General features: G+C 42.4%; 1 protein-coding gene across 1 annotated transcript; it reads right to left on the bottom strand.

Moving 5' to 3' along the window:
• Positions 1–26,290, bottom strand: cenpj (centromere protein J). The gene is given in 20 exon segments (XM_061792198.1): positions 1–1,334; position 2,049; positions 2,259–2,379; positions 4,326–4,410; positions 4,485–4,625; positions 5,651–5,728; positions 5,834–5,961; positions 7,440–7,530; positions 7,614–7,718; positions 7,805–7,873; positions 7,875–7,937; positions 10,956–11,121; positions 11,190–11,322; positions 13,061–13,688; positions 17,213–17,770; positions 17,866–17,959; positions 19,529–19,619; positions 20,350–20,575; positions 21,047–21,337; positions 25,928–26,290. Coding segments are annotated over 19 exon segments (3,249 nt in total). The 5' UTR covers positions 21,311–21,337; positions 25,928–26,290; the 3' UTR covers positions 1–1,127.
• Between the last annotated feature and the right edge of the window lie 49 nt (positions 26,291–26,339).

The following is a 26,339-nucleotide window of genomic DNA, read 5'->3' on the forward strand; positions in this document are numbered from 1 at the left end:
TGAACTGTAAACATTTGTTTTAATATTCAGCTAAAAAATAAATAGCTTCACATTTTGAGAAGTCAAGGTAGTACTCAGGAACATTAATTGAAAATTGTAAAAAAAACTTTTAGCTGTATAGCAAGTGGTTACTTTATATATTATTTAAAAAACGCTATAATCCACACGCCAAAAGTTACATACTAGCTAGCTATAACACTTTAAAAACAGATTTTAACAGGAGACCAGCTAGGTGCCACTAAGGAGTGCTATTGTCAAAGAAAAAATATATAGTGCACTGTATTATACCACACGAATATGGTCATCAGATGACGAGAGAAAAGTCAGAATTTTACATGAATGAAGTCATACAATTAAAAAAAAGTCGAAGCGGTCACAATTTTACAGGGCTCAAGTCATAATTATTCGTGATAAGTCAGTTTTGTGAGAAAATCCTTTCACATAAAAACATTTGTAATTTTAAGCAGTTCTACAGAATGATAATTTTACAAAAATAGTAATGCTCGAAAAATAGACATTCAATAGTAAAAATTCAATATTGTATTTAAAGAGTGAAGTTGTTATTTTAAGAAAACAGTCATTTGAATACTGTCCTCATGTTACACAATATTTCAAGTAGAATTTTTAGAGCATAAAAGCTTAATAGTCGAGTATAAAGTCGTAATTTTTTAGGAATGAGCTCGTGCATTACAGTACGTGAATAAAGTTGTAATGTGAGAATGATGTAGTACATATTACAAAAACGTTATATTTTGGGAGGAAATCTGCTATTTTAGGAGAGTAAAGTCGTTATTTAATCAGTATAAAGTTGCACTTTAACATGAATAAGGCCATAAGAGAATTAGGTTGTACTACTACAAAAATGTAACATTACAACAAAAAACATTTTACACAAATTTTGACATTCACTTTTTACAAATGTATTTTTTTTTTTAAACAGACTTGATTCTCTTAACGTTAGAATTTGTTTTCTTGTAATAGTAAGAGTTTATTCTTCAACATTACAACATAATTGCTCACTTTAAAAAAAATATATATCCTACCAGTGTCTCTCCTTGCTGAAGGGCCAAACTTGGATAAATGAATAGAAAAGACTCCTTGTGTTTGGTTGCGTTTCATACAGTACACTACTTGTGGCCCGTCCACGGCAGCGCTTCCGTGAGCAAGTTTCCATGCTTGTCTTTGATGCGCAGCCATCCTCCGGGGTATCGCGTCTCCTGCCGTCCATCGGCATAGATGGTCTTAACCGTGCCGTCGGGGTACTCTCGGCTCTTGTAGTCAGCCGTGTGCACCTCCTTGTGGCCTGTGTTGAAATGGATCTCCTGGGTGCCGTCCTGTTGGCAACCAAGACGTCAACCGTTGTTAATTCTTTAATGAAATATGAAGAATACATTTGGAAATTTACAAAAATATTGCAATTTCACATTAATGAAGACGTACATTTTTGTTCTGTTTCACCTTTGCGTGAATATATTTGTTATTTGCATGGGAACAAAGTCATAAATTCTGAATTTTGCATCATTTTATGAGAAATTTCAGTTTTATCTGAAGTTATTAATTTATAAATTAAACTAATTTTTATGGTCGCAAACCTGTAATTTTACAGGAATGTCATTATTATATGAGAAATTGTAATTGTATATGAATAAAAATACTTTTAGGGGCATGGTGGGCGACGGGTTAGCACATCTCCCTCGCAGTTCTGAGGACCCGGCTTTAAATCAGGCCTCGCCTGTGTGGAGTTCACGTAAAATTATTTTTATCCATCCATCCCTTCTCCTCACTCAGGTCGCGGACATGCTGGAGCCTATCCCAGCTATCATCGGGCAGGAGGCGGGGTACACCCTGAACTGGTTGCCAGCCAATTGCAGGGCACATACAAACGAACAACCATTCACACCTACAGGCAATTTAGAATGTTCAATTAACCTAGCATGCATGTTTTTGGGATCTGGGAGGAAACCCACGCAGGCACGGGGAGAACATGCAAACTCCACACAGGCGGGGCCGGGGGATTGAACCCTGGTCCTCAGAACTGTGAGGCAGACCCTCTAATTTAATAATTTAACATTTTAAAATAATAGAAATAGCCACATTTACATGAATAAACTTGCATTTCTATTGAGTAAATTTAACATTTTATGGGAATACATTCATAATTTCACAAGTATGCAATTTTACATGTAATTTTTATGTAATAAAGTTACAATTCACCAGTAAGAAAGATTTAAAATTTGTTAGAGTAACTGTGTGTATACGTTTTGAGTTGCACTACAGTTCCGTCTGTCAGGACGCTCTCCTCGCTGCCGTCTGGGAAAAACGTCTTTACCGTCTGGTCTGCAAACGTGATTTCCTTGCGGCCGTCTGGAAAGAGTTTCTCTGCTAACACAAAATAAACTGTGTAGATATATGAAACAAACCAGTTTAAAAATAGCACAATATCATCATGCCTGACTAAGCATTGGCAATAGGATATTGCAATACTGTGGACCCCAGCAAACACCCATTTTCAGATGTCAATTTCCCATTTCACATCTCATGCAGGGTCCCCAACCACCGGGCCGCAGAGAAAGAATGACCAATTTATATAATTTCTGTTGTATAGCAATTCGCATGTCAATATGTTTTATTTTGAAAATTGACCGGATCTTCGCCGCCGCAACAGCTGCGCTTCTCATTGACACGTCGAGACGGCACAAGTGGGCTGGCTAACGGCGGGAGAGCTCAAAGACGGAAATGATTTCATAAACTAATTCAGTTCATTACATTTACTGAAAAGATTTGTTCTTTTGACCGAAACAACACTATATCTGGAGTCCTACTTAAAATACGGGTTTATCGCAACGGTTAACTCTCACGCACCAAGTCTGCTCTGATACAGATACAGTCGTAGGTTGCTGCTCGACACAGGCAGAACTACTTATACGGAGTCAAAAGGCTACTCTCATTGGGGAGCTACGGAACTGCAGTCTGGTCTGGTCTGGCTGCCTACAATAACTCCGACTCCTGCCTCGCGCCCACAGTGGACGCACCACGAACAGCGAAGGAGGAAGCGTGTGCGGCCACGCCACCACCGTGAGAAAAATGCCAACTCCTAACCGATCCGCGGGGCAAAGAAGGTTGGAGAACGCTGGCTTGGGGTCCTGGCACAGCTCCAGTCTGGTCGCCCTGCCGGTCCTCCAATGTTAATGCATCGGGGAGGGCAGTGTGAGCTGTGGAGGACACTTGGCCAGGTGTTCCAGCATTCCGGCCTGCTCTCTGGCCCACCATGCCTCCACCCCGCAGATTCTGAATGCGCCACATACATTCGCACATCCTTCGGGGAGCTGGTTGGCCTGGGTGGGAGTGACGGTTGCCCTGTGACCGTCTCGCCTCACCCCCACCAGTCTCCCCAATTTTAATACACAACACCCCATCACACACAATCACGGCACGGGGATAATGGTTGCCAGTCGGGGACCTGGTAACCATAGTAATAGGGGGTGGTGGGTATTCACACTTCTCTTGGCTTGACTCCTGGGGCCTGCGCGAACTCCCCTCTTCGGTTGTCAGGTGGAGGGGTCCCTGCCTCCCTCTCCCCTCACCTTGCACCCTTGCCAGTCATTGCTCGACGCAGGTACTTGACATAGCCTCGCTTTTGTCGGGCTGTGACCTTTTTTTGGGTGAAAGACGACCGACCCCGAATATGCTTGTTGGTTTATCCCGCGTCACGCATTTTTGCTATTTGCGGTCCGGCCCACTCCCTATCCCTAACGGACAGCGGGGGTCCACGTACATCCCATATTTATTAGTTCACAAACAACTCCTGTATTGTGATATCATGGTTGGTGATAAGGCTATATACAGTGGTGTGAAAATTTGTTTGGCCCCTTTCTGATTTATGTTTGTCACACTTAAATGTAGGTTTGGATTTTTTTTCTCTTGCTCTTAAAAATAAAAACTGCATTTTGTGTTCCCGTGTTGTCTTTGACTAATATTTAAATTTGTCCCACATCCCAGAACCATGTATGGTAGGTTAACTGAAAACTCTAAATTGCCCATAGGTGTGTATGTGAGTGCAAATGATTTGTTTATATGTGCCCTGCAATTGGCTGGCGACCAGTTCAGGGTCTACCCCGCCTCTCGCGCACAGTCAGCTGGAATAGGCTCCAGCACACCTGTGACCCTAGTGAGGATAAGCGGTATGGAAAATGAATGAATGAATGAATGATTGCTGGGAAACATTTAAGTGTGACAAACATAAAAAAAAGAGAAATCAGGAAGAGGGGCAAACACTTTTTCACACCACCATATATGGTGATATTGATTTATCGTAGTGTACTGACCCATCTGGTTGTCGGGGAAGTGCAGGACCTCCATGCCGTCCGGGTATGTGATCTGTGTTGCCCTGGTGTCGGCGTAGTAGTACAACTAAGAGACCACAGGACAACTGTTCAGGAGCTAAAATAAATAGACATGCCGAGTGTCCACTGAGCTGTACTCACCACCCTGTGGTCGGCCATCACCTCTTTGATATCACCGTTGAAAAACTTGAATTTGACAGCCACGCCGTCACATGACACCTCCTTCGTGGTCCCGTTGGGGAACACGAAGACGCGGTTGCCACTCGCCAGGACCTTCTCCACCTAGAACATACACTTCATTTAAGTCATTTTAGAACCCTTTCCGCTGCTTATGCAACGCAAGTCTTTTGGGGAATTTTTCCAGCTGCAATTGTCAAATCATTTTCAGGACCTTAACCACCTGTAATCGTCACCTCCTATACAAGTCTTGGTAGGACCTTCACCTATAATCATCACCTCTTACATATGTCTTATTTAAGTCTTTTGGGCACTTCCTCACCTACAACCGTCACTTCTTTTGCAAGCCTTTTTAGGAGCCTCTCCATCTGTAACAGTCATCTCTCATGTACTGTAATTTACTGTATAATACACACCCGCAAAATAAGGAATTTGCTTCTACCTATGTATAATACACACCATCGATTTAATGGGATTCATGTTCAAAACATTAAATATTTGTTTTTTGTTGGGTTTCTTTTTTTCAAAGGAATATTCTGCTCTCAGTGCATGCGCTGATGTCACTTCCTCACCATGTATTTCTACTCAAGTTCTCATATTAGCAAAGAACAAAGACGGTAATCGACTCAAATGAATGCTCAATGATACGGTAAGTATACCATTTGAATAGTACTGTGACGTCTTCAATGACCCCGGGAGACGCTAGTCCGTCTAAACACAGCACCTCCTCCACACCTGCGAACATCACCTTACACAAGTATTTTTTTAGGCTCCTTCTCAAATTATAATCAACTCCCACGAAGTCTTTATAAGGACCCTCTTCACCTTTTATTTTAAGTCTTGAAAACATTCTCCACCTGCGATTGTCATCTTACACCAAAGTCTTTTATTACCTTCCCCACCTCTTATGCAAGTCATTTTAGAACCTTCTCCACCGATAATTGTCACCTTTTACATAAGTTAGCGACAATTACTATATATGATTGATTAATTAAGAAATTATTCAAAATAAAATGTTTGAAATGGAAAATATTGAATGGATTGCCTAACAAGTATGAGAATTGTTAACATTTAATATAATAAATCAAATGCGTGCTATTAAAATAATCAATATAGTAGTAGTTTCTTACCTTGCCATCAGGATGTGTGATGACTTCCTGAACAGATTCAGTCTTAGTGCTCTCTGCTTCATTTGACTCTCTTAAAATCTGAAACATTTACAATGTAGCAATATTATTAGCTTTAACTCTACAAATCCAAGAAACCAGAACTGCTGAATTGGGAAAAGGAGGTCAATGTGCAATTTATATTACCGGTGAGCAGCTCTCGGAACATTGTTCATTTGGAGATTTCTCTGTGGCAGCCATTTGCTTTTCCTCTGACATTTGTCTGCGTAATGATGATGAGGAGGAGGTTGGCTTTCTCAGGCTGCTCTTCATCCCTACACAAACATGCAAGTCTTCATGTTAGGTTGTCTCTTTGTCTTTCCGGAACCTAGGGAGAGAACTATTATCGGCTGGGCTGATTATCGGCACCTTAATTCAGCATTTCTTCACACATATCGGAGTCTGCCTTTTTTCTTTTAATGCGGTGGCCGATAAGAGATCAATTTGCAACTGTGTAAACTTCAGGGCACTATTTATTTATTCATTTACATTTTCAGTTAACTGTATAAGAGATGCGATTTACACTGGGAACTCCCTGCACTTTTTGTTTTTGTTTGAAGTTAAACATTTCAGTTAGTGTCTTTTGATGGACATTAAAAGCGTTTTCCTCCCCATAAGCCGCTCACTATATAGAAAAAGCTTAAAAATGCTTAATGTCACAAAACTGCGGCCAATCGTCACCAGTATTTATGTGGACTTCTCTAATTATGCTCCCTTCCCCATCTGAAAATATCCGAATGAAATCCCCAGTAGGTTGGATTTTATAGCAATATGGGGCTGCATGGACGTCAAGATTCTCATGGGTGAGCGGTGAACATTTATCATCGTATAAATTTGTAACATTACACATTACATAACATATTGGAATCAAAGAACACCTTTTTCACAACCCCTAGGTATGTTCACATTTATACAATGTGAAAGAAGATTTTTTTTTTTCATTTTCCTTATACATATAATGCGCTCTTTTGACTTTAGATTAATTTGAGGGGGGGGGATGTGCATGCGTGAGAAATTAAGGAATGGTTTATTTATATATATATGTACTGTATGTACAGTATAAAGGTTTATATATTCACTTATTATAGTAACATGACATAAGTCACAATAATGTGATGCCTTGAGATACAAGTTTAATTCATTCCGTGACCATGTTCTTACCTCTTTTTTTTTTCTTTTTTATTTAGTTCTTATCTCAAAACACTCATCTGAGAACAATTTCCAATTAAAATTTATGGAAATGCAATAAATCCGTTCTAGTTTCCTAAAAAAAACAACAACTTTAAAAAAAATTTGTTATGTTTTTTAATAAAGTACTGTTAACAGTATATTGTAAAATAAAGCCATAGTAATAGAAGACAATGTAAAGATAGTAACTGGTTTTATGAAGTGTAATCAAGCCAAAAGTATCGTGGACACACACACACGTGATGTTCTCTTTTAAAACGTGTTTTTTTTCTTTTACTTTTTATTATGTCTTCTGTCGCATTTGTATCTTCAGTAAAAAGCAATGAATCAATTAATCAATCAATTTAAGAGAAGGCTGAGCCTGTGAGCTCCTTGCGCCTTTTGTTCCAATTTTAAAACAAAGATGTCTATTGTCTAATATAAACCAAAAAAAAACTAACATGTTGCAAATTTGAAAGGGGGCGCCATTACACTTTAAATTCCCACCAGTACCCTTTGAATCCGGCACAGCCCCTTACGGTAACAGAATTATTGTCTGAACATTTGATTTAAAAGATGTCCTCACCTTTACTCGCGTGTGCAATGGTGTTGCCGCTGATGGGCGCTGCAGTGGTGCCCTGTGGAGGGCTGGCACTCCCGCTGGAGTCCAGAGGATTCTGGGGGGATGGGGAGGGAGTTGGGAGGCTGTTTATGTTTTAAGTTACTAAAAGTGACTTTTTGCAGTGTTCAAAGTACTCACAGCAAATGTAACCCCTTTGATAACAGGAGGCACATTTTTTACATCTTTTTCTGAGTCGAAAGAGTTCTTCAAAACACTCAGACGAAGTTTCTCCAGTATGCGCACCTGACATCAAAAGATGGAGAAGCACTTTTAAAAGACATTAAAATATAAGATTTTTATATATTTTTTGCAGTGAGTCTTGCATTCACCTCATCTCTCAGCTCGTTATTTTCCTGGCCAAGCGAGTCGATCTGTTGGCGAAGGCGATTGTGAGTGGCCTGACCAGCGACTCTCCTTCTTCCGCAGATCCTCCTGCATGGAGCTCAGCTGCTGCTTCAGAGCCTCAAGGGAGGAAATTATATTATATTAAATTCAACTTTATTTGGATGTCCCCTTGAACAATGCACAATGGTGGTGCCTTATGTCTTGATTTGTTCATTCTGAGCTATTGTATAAATACAAATAGACTGTCTGGTAATCATTTCGGATTCCTTTACATTCTCACGCATCACCTCAAGAGTTTTATTGTGATACCCCATCGGTATTTCACTTTGAATCTCACGCACCCCTTAGAAAATGTAATTATTATTTTGCTTACTCCTTGGATTCAGGAAATATTATAGAGCACAAACATTAAACTTTGAATCTTGCGCACCCCCCTCGAAGATGGCATTATTATACCACAAAGGCATTCTACTTTTCATCTATCCCAACACAAGCGGGTGTAACTATCATACAACACCAAAATTACATTTTGAATCCCTGTTATACTGTGTTACTTAAATTGTGCGCAGCTCTTAAATGGGTTTAATGAATATAACACACTGCAGATTATTAAAGTGGTGCCTTGCGATATAAGTGACGCGACTTAAGAGTTCGTTGAGATACAAACCGTCGTCCGGATGATTTTTCGTTTTGACTTGCAAGTAATAAGAGGTGGCACAGCACGTAAACAGATAATCCGTGCTCTAGAGTACGAGCAATTTGGGCACGTGTGACCTAATTTTTCAACAGTACACAAAAAAAATAAGAGGGCTTACTGGTGCAACCATGCAGTTCGGGGGGTGGGGGGGTTAGTCAGCGTAATGGTGTGTTAATCGCAAACAAAACTGCTCTAACTGACAGGCACGCTGCCCCAATTTGTTTTGCACTGGGAACTGCAGAGCGGAGAGGGGGGGCAATTAAGCGCACACAGTGCAGGCGTGAGTGATTTGTCATTGCACTAGGGAGAAGGGTGGCAATTATAGACAATTAAAGAGCGCACAAGAAGCGTTGAGGAACAAATTAAGAGTACAAGGATAGACACACAAACACTTGAAGTGGAAATGAAAAGGAGGAAATGAAGGAATTCGCAGCAGGAAAGGTAAAAGTAAAATATGGACACATTTCGATTTCATTGACAATTCCAAGTCAGAGTGTTGAGTCTGCAAGCAAACAATCCCCTATAGAGCTGGCTCCACAAATAACCAACACGAGCATATGAGGACTATCCACTCATCAGTGCAATGAGAAGCAAAAAGGCAATTGAACCTTACATTAATGAGGGTACCAGTGTTTCTACTGGAGCGATTGCTGCTGCAATAAACATCTATCCATCCGTCCATTTTCTGACTCTGGGTGAGAGGCGGGGTACACCCTGACCTGGTCGCCAGCAATTGCAGGGCACATATAAACAAATCATTTGCACTCACATACACACCTGTGGGCAATTTAGAGTCTGCAATCAACCTACCACGTGTTTTTGGGATGTGGGAGGAAAGCGGAGTACCCGGAGAAAACCCACGCAGGCACGGGGAGAACATGCAAACTCCACACAGGTGGGGCCGAGATTTGAACACTGTTCCTCAGAACTGTGAGGCAGATGTGCTAACCAGTCTCCATCCTGCCTCAAAGTCAGCGCGGACCAGCTCCCTCCAATCTTCACACAGATCTTCAATAGATCTCTGGAACTGCGCGAGGTACCATCCTGCTTCAAACGCTCCACCATCATCACAGTCCAAAGAAACCTGCAATCTCGGGTCTGAATGACTACAAGCCTGTCGTCCTGACATCTGTGGTCATGAAGACCTTTGAACGACTCGTGCTGGATAATCTCAAGAGCGTCACAGGTCCCCTGCTGGACCCCCTGCAGTTTGCCTACCGAGCAAACAGGTCTGTGGACGACGCAGTCAACATGGGACTGCACTTCATCCCCAAACTGTTAAATTCTTTACATTCTAATCAATTATGTCATTACTATTTTTTAATGAAGTGCAATATTATAGAGTGTTACTTTTATTTAAAAACTTTTTTTTTTTTATTTTGGCGCGGGGCTTGGAACGGATGTATAGCATTTCTATTGATTTTGATGGGGAAAGAGGATTTCAGATACAAGTGCCTTGAGGTACAAACATAGTTGTAAACAAATTCAACTCGCATCTCAAAGCAACACTGTACTCATTTTTATCTTACGCACCTCCTGGACTATATAATTACCATAATTTATCACGTATAATAACCATTTATTTGTTTTGCTTAAAAAATTAAGGGTATGTATTGTAACATAGGTCAAAGGATAATGGGGGTTCTGAAAAAGTTATACTGTCATTCCACTATGTAATGTCTCATGTTACAAATTTATATACATTTCGCATTAACACAATCATGACGGCGCCATTGGAGGGCCCCGGCCGGCCTCGCGTTGGTGTTCAGGTGGACGGGACCTCTAGCCTGCAAGTAGATTCGTTACTCCGCCTCCGAGGAGGATGTGCCCGCCCGGCCCAGCCTGGCGGCTGCTCGGCTGTGAGAACGAGACCCTCCGCCCACCTCACCCGCGCCTCGTTGGCAGTAACAGACCGGCAACAGAGACAGCCACTCATGAACGCAGTTTTTTTTCCAGCCCACGAACGCATGGTCAAGAGAATGAATGATGTTGTGTAGCGAATACCAGTAAATTGTTTAATGCTATGTAGGACTTTACCATTTTCAACAGTACTATTAAAATGTTTGTATGTGATGATACATACAGTAGGTAGAAGGAAACTCCAACTGCAGAGCCGCGATTTTGGGCGGGCGTATTATACTCGAGCGTATAATACATGAGAAATTACGTAATTATACTAGACCGTCGGCTGTGGAACAATTCGGAGTTCAACCTGTGGAAAATATAAATGTATGCCTCAATAAAAATACAATTTCCCAGTTGTGACACCACACAAATGCTCGCTTTTTTTGTTTTGCCATACAATACGGGCAAGACCATTAACTACGAGGCTTGATTAATTCCAGGAATACCTCTGCAAACACCTTCCTGTTCCCTTTCCCTGTCAGGTCAGTAGTTTACTTTATTGGCTGACAATAAAGAGTGGCTAACTTGTTTACCTGTATCTCCTCGCGTTCCTTTTTGTCGGGCACAGCTCGTGCAGCCGTGGCGTGTTTCTCAAAGAGTTTTCGTTCGCGCTGAAGTTTCCTGGTTTCTTCCTTCTTGTACTCCTCAAAGTGAGCCATCTGCTCGGCTTGCTGCTGCTCCCAGGCCAACCGCTCCTTCCTGTAGAACCCAGGATGTAAAGAAAGCCACAAGGACGAGCAGAGTGGTAATCTCTTATGACTAGTCACCTGAGGTTTTCCTGGTTCTTCTCGTTCTCCTGTCGGAGTTTGGCCAGCGCCGCATTCTCCTTCTTGAAACGCTCAATCTCGAGTTCCAGCTCCACCAGTCGCTCCCTCAACTGTGTGGACTGTACCTGCTGCCCTATTACAGCAAAGACACTAGTGATAGGCCGATTATCTCCCGGGCCAATTATCAGGGCCAATATTTGACATTTTGGCGCATATCAGCATCGCCCTGTAATCCAACGGCCGATAATTTAATACTGGGTTATTTTGGCTCAGATGCAGCCGCTGCGAGCTTGTGTCTGAGACTTCTTTCTTCAACATTGTCCCGGCCACAGCACCACCTGATTGGTTACCCTTGCACTGCCACTGCACAGGTAACAGCCAATCAGCACGCGGTAAAAGCTGTGCAATGCATGTGCAATGCTCTCAGTCTTACACACACGGAGAAGGTTTTACCAAATGGAGACAGCCCATGGAACAAATATGTTTAAAAGTTAAGGCAGCAGACGCTACATAAATTGTACTTGTAACATTACTGTGAGCCCATTAAGGTTACAACACATGCGGCAGCTCTGCTCGCTCACAGTCCCTGCAGACGTGCCTGTTCGTGTTAATCGCGTGAATTTGCCGACAGTAAAGGTTGTACTTTCAAACATGTAAAGCACATTTGAGTTACCTTGTGTATTACATGCACTGTATAAATAAAGCTGCCAGTGCCTTGCCTTGAGCTAACCCCCGCTAGTAGACAATGTTAAGTGGTTAGCTCGCCCAACTCACCCTGCACCCGACCCCTACGGCCCCTCCCACAGGAAGGGGGACCCACGTTACCCTTTCGAGCTGTCCCCGGCCGGGCCCCTTGGGTACAGGCCCGGCCACCAAGTGCTCGCCTTCGAGCCCTACTTCCAGGCCTGGCTCCAGAGGGGGGCCCTGGTGACCTGCGTCCGGGCAAGGGAAACCTACAGCCATTGATAATATTTATCATACGGGTCTTATAGCCCTGCATTGTCTGGTCCCTCACCTCGGACCTGTTTGCCATTGGTGACCCTAACAGGGGTGTGAAGCCCCAGACAACTTAGCTCCTAGGATCATTGGGCCACACAAACCCCTCCACCACAATAAAGTGGAGGGGGGAATCCAGGAGGATTCTTATTATTATTGTTATTACATAAAATATTAACGTTTCTATTATATTGAAATTTTGCAAAACTATTTACTATAGAAAACATTTGGGGGCTATTTATTTGTTAAAGTTTATTTGTTAAAGTTTTCATTTAACTTGCTCAGACATGCTGCTGAGCCTGGGAGCTTCCTGCACTGCTTGTTAGAATTTTAAAACAAAGATGCCTATTTTCTAACATTTAAAAAACCTAACACGTTGGAAATCTGAAAAGCTGATTAATAAATGTGCTTAAAGGCATTTAACTGAATTCAAGTGTTGGAGTTTTTATTAATCCAAATTTTGATGTCAATATTTTCCGTTTTACCGCAAAACAAATATCGGCTCCAATTATCGGTTATCGGCCTAACAGTATCGGCCCTGAAAAACACATATCGGTCTATCACTAAAAGACACGATTTCATCGTCCTTTCATTTTCTAATCCCATCTGATTTTGGGAGAGAGAAGCAGGACACACCCTAGACGGGTCGCCAGCCAATCACAGGGCACTTCCAGACAAACATTCACATTACCGTTACAGACAATTTCAAATGTTCAATTTCATCTCACCAAGTTCTGGATCAAAATGTATTAAGATTCAACAAAAACCCAGCAAAATCTGAAAATGATCAAAGGGGTTTTACATGGTAGGTTTACATTGCGGCCAAATGTGCAAACTGGATCAGATGTGGATTAAATTTGGTTTGATTGTCTCACCCGTCTTGTCGTCCACCTTGTCAGGTGTGTAAATTGAGGAGAAATCAGGTGGAGGGAGAGGTGCATTAGGTGTCTTTGGCTTGAGCACGGGGACCAGTTTCATCATGAGTTTGGAGGAGGGAGGAGGAGGCGGCGCCGGAATAGGAGCAGCGTCTGGCTCTTGATTGGCTGTTTCTGTAGAAACGGGTTCAGCGCTGACCGCCGTGTCGTCCATGTCGTTCCATGTATTGTCATCGGCAAACATGACTCGGCCCGCCGTCACATCTTTGTTGTCCTCCAGCGTGGAGTTGTCGTCCTCAATGCTGCTGACAACGATGTCACTCTCACAGTCATCATCCTGGTAGGAGCGCTTGTCGTATGGCGGCTCGGATGGGACGGGGAAGCAAAGGCTGATAGGAAAAACAGGCGGCGTGACTGCTCGTTCAGGCCCTTTAAAGTCGTCGGCGGCCGCCTCTGATGAAGAGTTCTCCTCCTCCTCGTCATGGCTCTTCACAGCACCACCGTTAATTTCAGGGATGCACCGCTGCTCTCTGGCCAGTGGTGACTTGATGGGTGTGGATGAGAGCCGTCTCTGATGGAGACCAGCCACACCCAGCAGCTTCCGCTTCTCACAGTCCATCTGCAGAACCTGTCGGTCCGCCAAAAAATAGATTAATAAATACATTTTAAAAAAAACACAAAGATAGCATTTATGGGACTAGGAGCCATATTTGGTCACTTAAATCCAAATAGGCACCAGATGAGCTCCTTAGAGGATAAAATAGAAGAGACCATACGGTCGTTATTGTACCGTATGGTGCGGCAACAACAAAATTGGTAGATCATAAGGAACCATATTTGGTCAATTAAGGTTTAAGTCAAAATAGAAGTGTAGCACTTTACAAGGCAAAGAACCATATTTGGACACTGAGTCAAAAGGAGGAGTAGCTCATACTATCCATCCATCCATCCATCCATTTTCCATACCGCTTCTCATTAGGGTCGCGGGCGTGCTGGAGCATATCCCAGCTATCTTCGGGCGAGAGGCGGGGTACACCCTGAACTCAACAGTACCTGCTAATTCCAGGTATTTTTTAAGCTCTCCACAGGTGGTCCTGGGCTCTTGGACACCTGTTTATTCTTTGCACTCCTGTGTCAGAAATCTTGTGAGGAGCACCTGATCGAGGCAAATTGATGGTGGTATGATTGGCTTTCCACTTACATATTATGGCCCCAACAGTGCTCACTGGAACGTTCAGAAGCTTAGATATGCACCTGTAACCAATGGAATCGCTATATTTTGCAACAATTGGTTTGCGATGGTCTTGAGACAGCTCTTTGCTCTTACCCATCATGAGATGTGTCTTGACTCACACCTTGGCAATGAGTCCTTTTTGTAGGCCATCAATTAGGACTCAACCAGCTGATATTCATTTGCACTGACAAGGGGCTGTGTTGTTGTTTGATTATTGATATATTTTAGGTGTTGTCTTGGCTTTCCATCCATTTTTGTACCTCCCTTTCTTCATGTGTCCAATACTTTTTCCCTGTCATTTCACATTTTTACACACAACTTAATATTGGAGCTTACTTGTTCTATTTTCTTTGTATGTATGGATTACTTGGGTTGTTCCGAGCAGCTGGTGAAATTTTCAGGTCAGTAGCACCTTTGGAAGTATATTTAGTGAGAAAAATGGCGACGTGTTAAATTATTTCAGCCGCTATATATTGCAATGTGAAATAATACAGGATCAGTGTTGGGCAAGTTCATTTTATATGTGAACAAGTTCAAAGTTCAGTTCATCGGTCCAAAAACGAACTAGTTTATACAGTGATGTGAAAAAGTTTTTACCCCCTTCCTGATTTCTTTTTTTTTTTGGGAAAAAAAACACAAAATGCAGTTTTTTAATGTTTATTATTATTAAGGGAGAGAAAATAAATCCAAACCTACATGGCCCTGTGTGAAAAGGTGATAGTCCCCTAGACCTAATAACTGGTTGGCCCACCCTTAGCAGCAACAACTGCAATCAAGCATTTGCCATAACTTGCAATGAGTCTCTTACAGTGCTGTGGAGCAATTTTGGCCCACTCATCTTTGCAGAATTATTGTAATTCAGCCACATTGAAGTGTTTTCGCGCAGAAATGGCCTTTTTAAGGTCATGCCACAGCATCTCAATATGATTCAGGTGAAGTCTGTGACTAGGCCACTCCAAATTCTTTATTTTGGTTTTCTTAGAGATAATCTTGATATCTACATTAATCAGTGATAAGGGCCAATAATTAACTGGGAGAGTGGGGTATTTGCCTGACTTTAGTAGTAATTTAATTGAAGCTGTGTTCATATGGCTATTTATTTGACCATTATCATTTATCTCCTTGACTGTTCTGGAAAATAGAGGGGCAAGTATTGGCCAGAAAGGTTTAATGAATTCGACAGAAATTCCATCTGGGACAGGCGCTTGCATATTTTTAATGCCTTATGTAATTCTGTGATGGTTAAAGAAACATCAAGACTGTCTTTAATTTCTGTCAACCAAGGAGAAAAATGTGTATTTCTCTTTTTTTTTCGTCTCCATATGTTAACAAGTCCAAAGTCGTCCATATATTGCTTTAATATATTGCCGCATTGAGGTTGATTGCTATTTTTTAGATTTGTGTGATCTATAGGGTGATTTAGGTTAAAGTCGCCTGCCATAATTGTAGAATTGGCTGACAAGTTTAGCAAGTGTGAAAATACCGTGTGAAAAAAGGTTGGGTCATCTTTATTACGTAATCTCGCACCGTCACACCATGCTGTCTGTCACCCAACTACTGCTGTCAACAGACTTGCTTGTACATACTCCCCCTGGAGTTCCTTATTCATGGATATAATTTCTAGGCACAGTCGAGGCGTTGAGGGGTTTGGTGACATCAGTATTACATCTCTGCTTGTTGCCGATGATGTAAGTTCTGATGGCCGTATCAAGCGGCGAGCTTTAGCTCTCACTAGGGCAGTTCGCAGCAGTGTGTGAAGCAGCTGGGATGAAAATCAGCACCTCCAAATCTGAGATCATGGTTCTCAGTGGGAAAAGGAAGAGATTCTGCCCCAAGTGGAGGAGTTCCAGTATCTTGGGGTCTTATTCACGAGTGAGGGAAGAATGGAGCGGGTGATGGACAGGCGGATCGGTGCAGCGTCTGCAGTGATGCCAACTCTGTATCATTCTGTCATGGTGACTATATGTTTATCCAATAAGGAGCTGAGCCAAAAGGTAAAGCTCTCAATTTATTGGTCTATTTACGTTTCTACCCTAACCTATGGTCACGACCCACAGGTCGTCACCGAAAGAACAAGATTGCGGATACAAGCGGCCGAAATGAGCTTCCTCCACACGGTGTCCGGGCTCTCCTTTAGAGATGTGAGAAGTTCGGTCATTCGGGAGGGGCTCAGAGTGATGCCGCTGCTCCTCCACATCGAGAGGAGCCAGATGAGGTTGCCTCGGGCATCTGATTAGGATGCCCCCCGCCCTGGTGAGGTGTTCCGAGCACCTCCCACCGGGAGGAGGCCCGGGGGATGATGACCCAGGACACGCTGGACCAACTGGCCTGGGAATGCCTTGGGAATGCCTTGGGATCCCCCCAGAAGAGCTGGACGAAGTGGCTGGGGAGAGAGAAATGTGGGTTTCCCTGCTTAAGCTGCTGTCCCCGCGATCTGACCTTGGATAAGCATAAATAAATAAATGGATGGATGGATGGATGGATGGATTGGACCGTATCGGTCTGGAGAAGCTATCGGGAGAAAAACAATTATCGTGCATCCCGAATAAGTTTGTCAAATTAGATATTACATATATTGGAATGAAAGCACACATTTTGCACAACCCCTAGGAACGGGTATATGTTTATCCATTGTGATAAATTCCTGATACCTACGTATAACACACTATCGACCTCTGATGAATTTTTGGGGCAAAAAAATGCATATTATACCCTTGAAATTACAGTAATTTAAAAGGGATGCCAGAGTACCTCATCACATAGCTGGGGACCATGTGTGGTCACTTAAGAGAAAATTGTTCGCCAGTGTAGCTCTTTACAAGGCAAGGAACCATATTTGGTTACTTCAACTTCAGATCAAAATGGAAGATTTGCGCTTTATAGTGTAATAATGTCCTAGTGTCTCTGATAATCCTTACCTTGGTGACGAAGGAGGAGTTAGATGAGAAGGAGAGCTCCTCGGCCATTTGCTCCAGGAGCTCAAACTCTCCCAGCTCAATGATCTCCAGATGGTGCTCGCACTCTGGGTGTTGCAGCTTCTCTGCTTTCTCCAGCAATTCCCGTGAGACTTCTGGCGACGCTGCCTGCACGCCGGCCTGCTTTGTCGCAGGCTGACTCTCCTCCACCAGTTTGTTTGTGTTCACCTGCCCGCCTGTGTTTTGTCTCTGGTAGCATCCCAACACTTTGGTCCCGCTTGCTTTAATCTCAACCCTTCTGTCCTTTTTGTCTCTTGGAGAGTTCTCCTTGTTAAGGGTGGCGGTTTTACGCTGGACAGGAAGTCGCTTGGCTGCACTTTTCTGGATACATGTCAGCTCAGAGTTGCTGTGGGCGACGACTAGGGCCTGGCTCGATGTTTTGGGATCTGTGTTTGAGTCCTCTTTAGGAACAGAGGCCTTGTTGGTATATCGAGACAAGCCCTTCCCTCGCCTCAGAAAGGCCCGTTTTGGGGGTGCCGCCAACTGCCCTCCATCTGGATTCTGTCAACAGAACGATACATATTTCCATTTCTGGCCCTATGGTTACCATCACAATTACTATTTCGAAATTATGGACATTTGTAGGGTTGCCTTACCTGCTGTTGCTGGGCAGATTTCAACCTCTGCTCCTCCAACCTCAGGTGCTCCTCCAATAACTCCTCATATGTCTGCTTGCTTGCCTGTATTGGCCTGGACAGACACACGCACAAACACAATGAGACATGCACACAAATTAACACACAAAGACAAACAGTCACACACAGACAAAGGCACACATACATATGGACTCAAACACAGACATACGGATACACAAAGACATGTACATTCATGGACACACAAAGGCACACACATACACGCATGGGCATACACACACACGGACAGACACAAAGACATAAGCAGACAAACACAAAAACGACATCAGGACACACACATGGACATGGACATAGTAACATAAATGTAAATGCACATACACAAAAACACAATCACGCAGGCATACACACACGGAAACGTACAGAAAAAAGTAGACAGAAACACACAAGGACACACAAACAGGAAAATGAACACATTAACATACATATATATACAGAGACCACTCAAAGACATGAGGACACACATTAACACACACAGACATGCGCACATACATACGAGCATATGCACACAGACACACACACACACAAAGGACAAGCACACACGCACAAGGGCCGAGACACAAGCACACACGCAAAGACAAGGACACACAGACACAAAAATACACAGCCACAGGTACACACACGGACACACAGTAAACATTGGCATACATTAGTGTTCATTCAATGAGTTTTTATGCAGCTTGTCAATTTGTAAGATGAACTCTCCTTTAAGAGTATGGTCAAGTACATGTTCATGAGGAAAACTCAAAGTCAAATATGACTAACATTACTAAATCAAATCAAACATTTTTTAGTTGTTTTTTTTTAAAACCCGTCTTGTTCAGCTGCATGGCCTTGCAGAATGGCGGATCTGTATGCATTTGTGTTGGAACAGCTTTGCTCTGCAACAGGGGAGTTTGAAATACTCCCTCTGCTTATTTAAAAATATATATATTATTCTGATGTTTATTGAAAATGCAGCCGGACAGAAAAGGGTTTTAGGGAACAGACAGAGGGACAGAGTGGACAAGGGGACTAGGGGTGAAAACCAAAGCAGAACAACAGTGAGACAGTAGATATTTGAACAGTAACCCGTTGAGGATATGGAATAACTAACCAAGAGAAACAGATGAGAGGACAGAAAAGGGCAGTACAGGATGTGGGGAAAATTAGCAAGGCAGTACTGTCGAGTGGTGCGGTGGGATTCTTTTTTAGTGTCTAAACACCTGTAAGAACCTGTGAGTTGATATGTTAGTATAACCTGTGTTGTTATAAATGATTCCAACACAAGTAATTATCGTGTTTCTATCGAACTTATTAGTGAATGAACACCGTAGCACATGCATGTTGGTCAACTGGTGTACGGAGTTGCTTAGCCGGCACATCCAGGAAGGGTCTTGAGCTTATTCTTACAAACATGGAACGTTCTCTGTATCCCTTAAGTGCTATTCCACAGATGGGGGCCGTGAAACTGGAGCGATCCCTTACTGTGCTGGTGTGTCCTGACTTTGGGAATAACTAAAAGCCTAGTGCCAGAGGACCTCAGGGCCCGCAAGGTTTCATAGGTATTACCAGAGAATGATATCATGTTATGGGCAAGAACAAGGAAAACAACTCTCCATCATCTTACCTGTCTTGTAGCATAGGATCATGGTTTCTGTTGTTGTTGTGAATGTTGTGGTTATTTGCTGTCAGCTTGGGAAAGCCATCATGTCTCAGGTCTGCGGGCCCCACACAAAACAAAACTTGAAGTCACTGTCACTTTTAATAAAGTGAGGCCCCATTCAAATGTGATGAAAACACATAGGGCTGCAACTAAAGATTTTAATCACTGATTAATCTGTTGGTTTTTTTCAATTGATCGATGACTTTGATTAAAAAAAAATTATCCATTTATTTAAAAACAGGACATTATTTCAAATTGGCAATGCAGAAAACGTAAAAACAGCCATTGATTATGATTCAGTTACTGGTTTGGTCCGTAACACCTGTCAGAAAATGGGCAAAAATGTTGACCATTGTTTTCCAGAGTAAAACCAGATGTTTGCAAATATCTTATTTTGATTCAACACAAAGATCAGTCTCCTTTCACAGAGGACTACAGAAACCTAAGAATATTTACTGCTGAGAGGCTGAAATTTGGAGGATTTGGACAATGTTAAGTTTAACTAGGTCTCTAAATGATAAATCGATCATCAAAGTAGTTACATTATATATTAATTTGATAATGGATTAGTTGTCGATTAATCGATTAATTGTTGCGCCTCTAAAAACGCTTTGCAAATGCATCTGAACAAAAAAAATGCAGGCATAAAATGTATAGAAAATACTGTGCTATTGTCTGTGTTGAATACAGAATGTGCCTATAAGAGGCGGTGCCTGGTGAGGTGATAGCGAGGGCACAAATGATGAATATAGCGGGGGAACACGGTACAACAAAAAATATTTCACCTTCTCCCTCATCGTGCCTTTCGATACCATTTTGACCACTTTGTAGCCGCATGAGTGCTTCTTCCTTTTGGCGGTGTTCCTTTTGGAGTCCGCAGGGATGACTAGAGAGGCTCTGTCCGGGACTGGAGGGAGCCAGGATGCTCCGCTGCTCCTCCTGGAGGCGACGGAGTTCATCCAGCTGGTCAGCTTTCAGCTGCTCCTCCAGATGCTGCTGCCACCTCCTCAGCTGCAAGAGTAAATGCAGAACATTTTAGACAAGGGTTTTCCTGCATAAAAAAAAATAATAATAATTTTAAATTTTAGAAAATAATTGGGGCAGCCACCTTTGCCTAATTTCACAAAACATTGGGTTCTAAAACTTTTGACATCATAAAAATTATTATTATTTGACCAGCATTGCACAAAGTTGAGTGTTATTTTTTACCGCAATTGTTGCATTACACCACAGTGACAGGGTGGGTTGTATAATAAACAGTTGGGAGTCACGCCTAGAACGGTCAAAGAAGCAGAAAATGAGCCAAATGACCGATTTTCTTTCTTACAGCAAATGTTTTGGACAATTGAATGGATTTGAAAAAGAGTAAATCTTTTGATCAGATAAATGATCAGAATGGTCCCACCTCTGCCTCAATTTGAACCAGGAAAAACCCTTTTATACAGCTCACATTGGATTGTGCACTTAATATTTTGACTGTACCTGATCTAGCTTCATCATAACGGAAACCTCCTGCGAGACGTCGCCTCCAGCTGCCACGGAGAGGCTCTCCATCCCCACGCAGCTGCTGTCCACTGAGGCAGCCATGGGGGCAAAGTCATCTGGCTCCGGGGGCACAGAAGCTACCGGGGAGTCACATTGCAGAGACCCAGGGCCCAGAATCACACCGGCCCTGCTGCTGCTCGGCATCCAGCGGGCTAAAAAGTCCGACGGCGAGTACGGAAGCCCAGCGGTGGGAGAGGACATGATGCCGCCGCCCTCTTCTTGGCTCCCCTACTCCAGGATTTCAGCGACAGTTGTGGGTAACAGGTTAAAACTGAGGTTAGTCACTTGGTTTTCACATGATATCAATCAAAAGTAATTTATTATTGTCAAAGCTTACCGGTCTAAATACAATATGTGTACATGGTTGGCTATATTTAATAGCAGTCCTGGGCTGCGCATTTGGTAGCAGACATCAGGAAAAACGTGATCGGGAAAATGTGAGGAGGAATTTTATATTTGATTTAAGGCTGCAACTAATGATTATTTTAATAATCGACTAATATTTCAATAATTTTTTCAATTAATCGATGAATCGGATAAGAAAACATTCTTTAGTTTCCATCACTTAATTAAAAAACAGGACATTATTCAAATTGACTGCAGAATATCCACAAACAAACTGATAATGATTCAGTTACTGGATTGGTCCACAACCTGTCAGAAAATAGGTGTTTTGGCAATTCTTCTGGCAGAATAATTAAGAAATCAATTTACATTTCAGGTAGTTCAATATTCCCATATGCATTAGTGATGGTTGCTGTTAGTGGTTGTTGTTCACTCGTATTTTGCATTATCAAAAAAAAAAGTAATAATAAATGTAAATTAAAATAGCGCTGAAAGATCCAGATAAAATGCTAATTCTATCAATACACATTGTAAATGTCAACTTGGACTGTTCATTGCTCATTTTTCAAATTCAAAGGTGTCTATCAATATATTCTGGTAACTTCATAAGGTTATTATTTAACTTCTTCAGTGTGGCGTGACTGGAAATTATTTTCCTAGCACTAACTAAGCAAGTAGCGTATCAACGCAAAACGTGTCTTCATTGCACCGAGTAGCGAGTGATGGATGCAGAGTGTGACGGTGTATCACCCAGGGCTGTGGAGCGGAAATTTATATTTTTTTAAAATAAATAAATAAAAATCAGCTAGCTCGGCTAAGTCACCCACAAAAATTGGTTGACGCTAAGTCCTAACCTGACACAACCTAACCCTAACCGGATTACACCACGAAATATATACGTATAGGATAATCGATTCTAAAAAGATTCAATGGTGACAGCCCTAGTATCACCTGATAACAGCGTCTTTCCCTCTCCGAGCACCGTCGGTAGTCAATCAGAGGCGAAGTCGAACAAACTGGGTCCCCCACAATTAATCGCCACTCTTAAGTGCAAAACGAAGTCTTATTTGCATAGTCTTGCTTCTGTTTCGGGCAGTCTTTGATGCAATGTTCCTTTTCTCCACAATCGAGGCAAACCTCGTCATCAAATGATGCCACTGTTGTCGTTGGGGTTGAAGAACCCTCTTCTATCCCCTACGAATCCCCTGCCACGGCCTCAAAACTGGTTCAGCGATGCCTTTCCTGTCCAGGATTGCGGTCATCACTTGCAGTTGCAGTACACACAGGGGTCGCAAGCGGTGACCATAGGATGAACTCGGTCTTGTCTTTCTTGTTTGATGACAGTTGAGTGTATTCTGTAGGACGAGGCTGCTTTTGTGTGTCTGTGTGTGTGTGTGGGGGGGGGGGGGGGGGGTTACACAGCAGCAGGCTGCGTGAGGAGAGGAGGGAGGCAGCAGTGCCGACGGTCTTTCAGATGCCACTCTCCTTGATTTTTGTCATTGATTTGCTACCTTAGGTTCCAACCGGTCACAAACCCTAACAGAATGATCCGACCAAAAGAAATGGACCGCACAGAAACAGAGGCATTGCACAGAGCCATTTTCTACCTGGTCAACTTCTTGACCAGCATCGTGTGTCCCTACAAGCGATGAAGGTAGGAGTCAAACCTTTCAGCGAGCATGGACATCCTGGCTGGGACCACAACCAGGGCCACGACCCGTACCACCTCAACGCGAAAATACAAAAGACCAGTCCCTGCTAATTTTTGTGCGTCTCAGACACGGGACACACATCAAACGAGATCCTGTAATAATATATTTTATTTCCAGCAATCTATTGTCTTCATTTCATCGCATGTGTGCATGTGCTTTCCCCAGCTTCCAGTCGTGTACAGTATTTAGATTTTTTTGGTTTGTGTCCAATCAGATTTCAGCTTCTGTATTGCCATGTAACTGCAATCTGCCCCAAGGCCTTCAGAATCCCAAATGCTGGCGTCAAACAAGTCAAACGATGACACCATCCACAAATGTTATGGCGATTGGTTGGTAGATTCTAAATTTTATAATAGCCAATCATTTGCTGCCGTACTTAGACGCTGAGCTCGTGCTTGCTCACTGGCAAACTTCAAGTAATTTACACGACCGCATGTCGTCTCATCCACTCCGGTTTGCGGACTATTTCAGACTTCGGCATCACGTCGGAACACACTGCAACTGGCCAGGACAAAGTACGGCGTAATCATAACAGTTGGAATCTCTGTGACACCAATATAATGAATCAAGCCGAAACTACAGTTGGAGTTTTAACATGAAAATGAAATATTCTCATTGTTAAATTCATACAAAAACCCTCACACGCGCAGGAGTTTTCTAGATGGCCGGGGGGCGGGGTGCTGCTTATTGTGAGAGGAGAACCAGCAGAGAGTGAAAGCAGAAAACATTACATGAGGATTTGTACTCAATAGTTGTAAAATAGTCATTTTATACCTCTCACATGCAACAACCCACGATACATCAAGTACAGTGGAACCTTGATAGAACAGCCTAATAGGGGCAGGAAGGGGTGCGGGGGGTGGTCGCCTAATATAGCCGATTGTCCATTACATTAAAGCACTTTTTTGAGGCGATATGCACCCATAGTACCGTACAGTACAAAATTATTGTTTTGGAGAGGTTTTTTTGTGGCCAATAACGCCCAGTCCAAAGTTATTGTAAAAATAAAATATATAAAAAAGTTTGAAAATGTCACATTCCATCCAAACTTACCACACCAGTGTGCTTGGTCATGGTGAGGTTGTTGACGTACAGTACTCACTGTAGGCGAGTCACTTTCATGAGCCGCGGGGAATTAGCGTGCTTCCTAGTTCCAAATCTGTTGCCAAAGGCAAACGGCTTGACAAAAAAAAAAAATGCTACTGTACCAAAAATAGCATGTTCCAGACTCCAAAGACTTGCGTTATGTACTCGTCAACGCTGCAGCCATGACGCTTTTTCTCTGCTCTATGTGCAATAGACAATATACTATCGTGACATGGCTGCCATGTCAATGCCCCTCATTCAACATGGCCGCCACGTAGACACGGTAGGATCTAGTATTATTGTATATCTGTGATCCGGAAATACATGAGTGCCATTCTCTGCCTACCTTGCGCCACAGCGCCAGTTAACAACACCGGACAATTCTGGAACTAACAGACTTTTCCAACGGCATTTTGAGTTACATATGGAAACTATTTTTTAACACATTGTTCAGTCCCACCGATCCATTTTATCCGATATCAATTACATCGGGGTCAGTTTTACTGAGGTTCCACTGTATATTTGCTATATCACCCACCCCTACACCATGTCAAATCCAAAATGGTCGAATTTTCAAGGAAACTGAATTATTTTACAGTAATTCTTTGTTTGGAGGACAACACGGGTCCGTTTGGAATCTCGAGGTGACAGTCAATGTCCAGGGCCCCGGGGAGCCCTCTCGTCCTAATTTTTGTTTTTTTGGGGTGAAGGCAGGACTCATGCAGTTGTCTTGGATGATCAATCAATCACTGCTCCGGGATCCCCTGGAGCCGACCCTCAATCCTGAGATCCCACTTCTGACACCACTCGTTTTGGAAATCCTTCTGGCAGATTAATTAAGTAATCAATCTTGTCCTTGTGTTTTTTTTTTGTTTTTTTTTTAATTACAAGAAATATTTACATATTCACAGCGAAAGATCAAAACCGCAGTGACTGCCTCGTCAACTGCGGCCTCTCACTAACTAAAAAAAAAAGGGAGAGGGTATAGGGATATATAGGGAACAGAAGGGAGGGGGCTTCAATCACCATGGACACCTTTAGTTAGTACAATTCCATGCCAACAGCATGTCTTCTCTATTCAAGGGGAAAAGGAATGTCTGGGAAAGACCAACTAAGAGCTGGAGGAACTAAATACTGTAAGTCTAAATCGAAACAGGCTATGCTGAGCAAGGAGACACAAATTGGCTGTCTAAGCAAAGTGACAAGGCCACATAATTCTACAAATTCCAAGGACAATTTTAAGTTAAACAAGGTCTCTAAACGATTAAACTATAATCAAGATAGTTGATTAATTTCATAATCGATTAGTTGTAGATTAATCTTTTTTTTTGTTGCATTTCTAATTTAATTGGTTAAAGAAACAATCATAATATAGTTTAAATTACATCAGACAGCATTTATGATTCTGGAAGACCTGGGCAAATGAATTATTGGCATAGAGACTGAAATCTGATTGGACATTAAAAAAAAAAAAAAAAAAAGATTGTAAAAAAACTACGGAATCTAAATCTAAATGGAAGCAGCGCAGCAAAGAGAAACACCATTAGTCGCCATTTTCAGAATCGCAAAAAAAAGACATTATTAAACCTTTACGAGACAAGCAACGCCTCGCACTTTAAACTACCCCAGCACTCGACATGAAAATTGTCTAAAAACACACACACCCGAACGTTACCTTCAATGCCGAAGAGAAGAGTGGGGTGCCGGTGGCGTGGAAAAGTTTGGTTTTAAAACTCCCTTAACCCCAATAATGGGAAACAAATAAACAAACAAAAAATATACGAACTTGCCGCCATATCAAAACAAAGCCCGCGAGGTGACGTACACATTAGGAGCCAACAGAGGCGGAAGTCGTTCGATGCCGATGTCAAGTCGACAGCGCCACCGGCTGGGTGGAGAGTGAAGTGTACGTTTGATTGAGGAACACTGATCTCTCTATCGATCGATCTATCTATCTGCCTGTCTGTCTAGCGACCTATGACCTGAGTGACTGCAAAGAGATTCATGAAATGTCAGCCACACTTTTTAGTTCATACGAATGAAAGAACTTCAAAACAACATATAAATGGCTCAAGACCAAACAATTT

This window comes from Phyllopteryx taeniolatus, chromosome 12 (assembly GCF_024500385.1).
Source record: "Phyllopteryx taeniolatus isolate TA_2022b chromosome 12, UOR_Ptae_1.2, whole genome shotgun sequence".
NCBI lineage: Eukaryota > Metazoa > Chordata > Actinopteri > Syngnathiformes > Syngnathidae > Phyllopteryx > Phyllopteryx taeniolatus.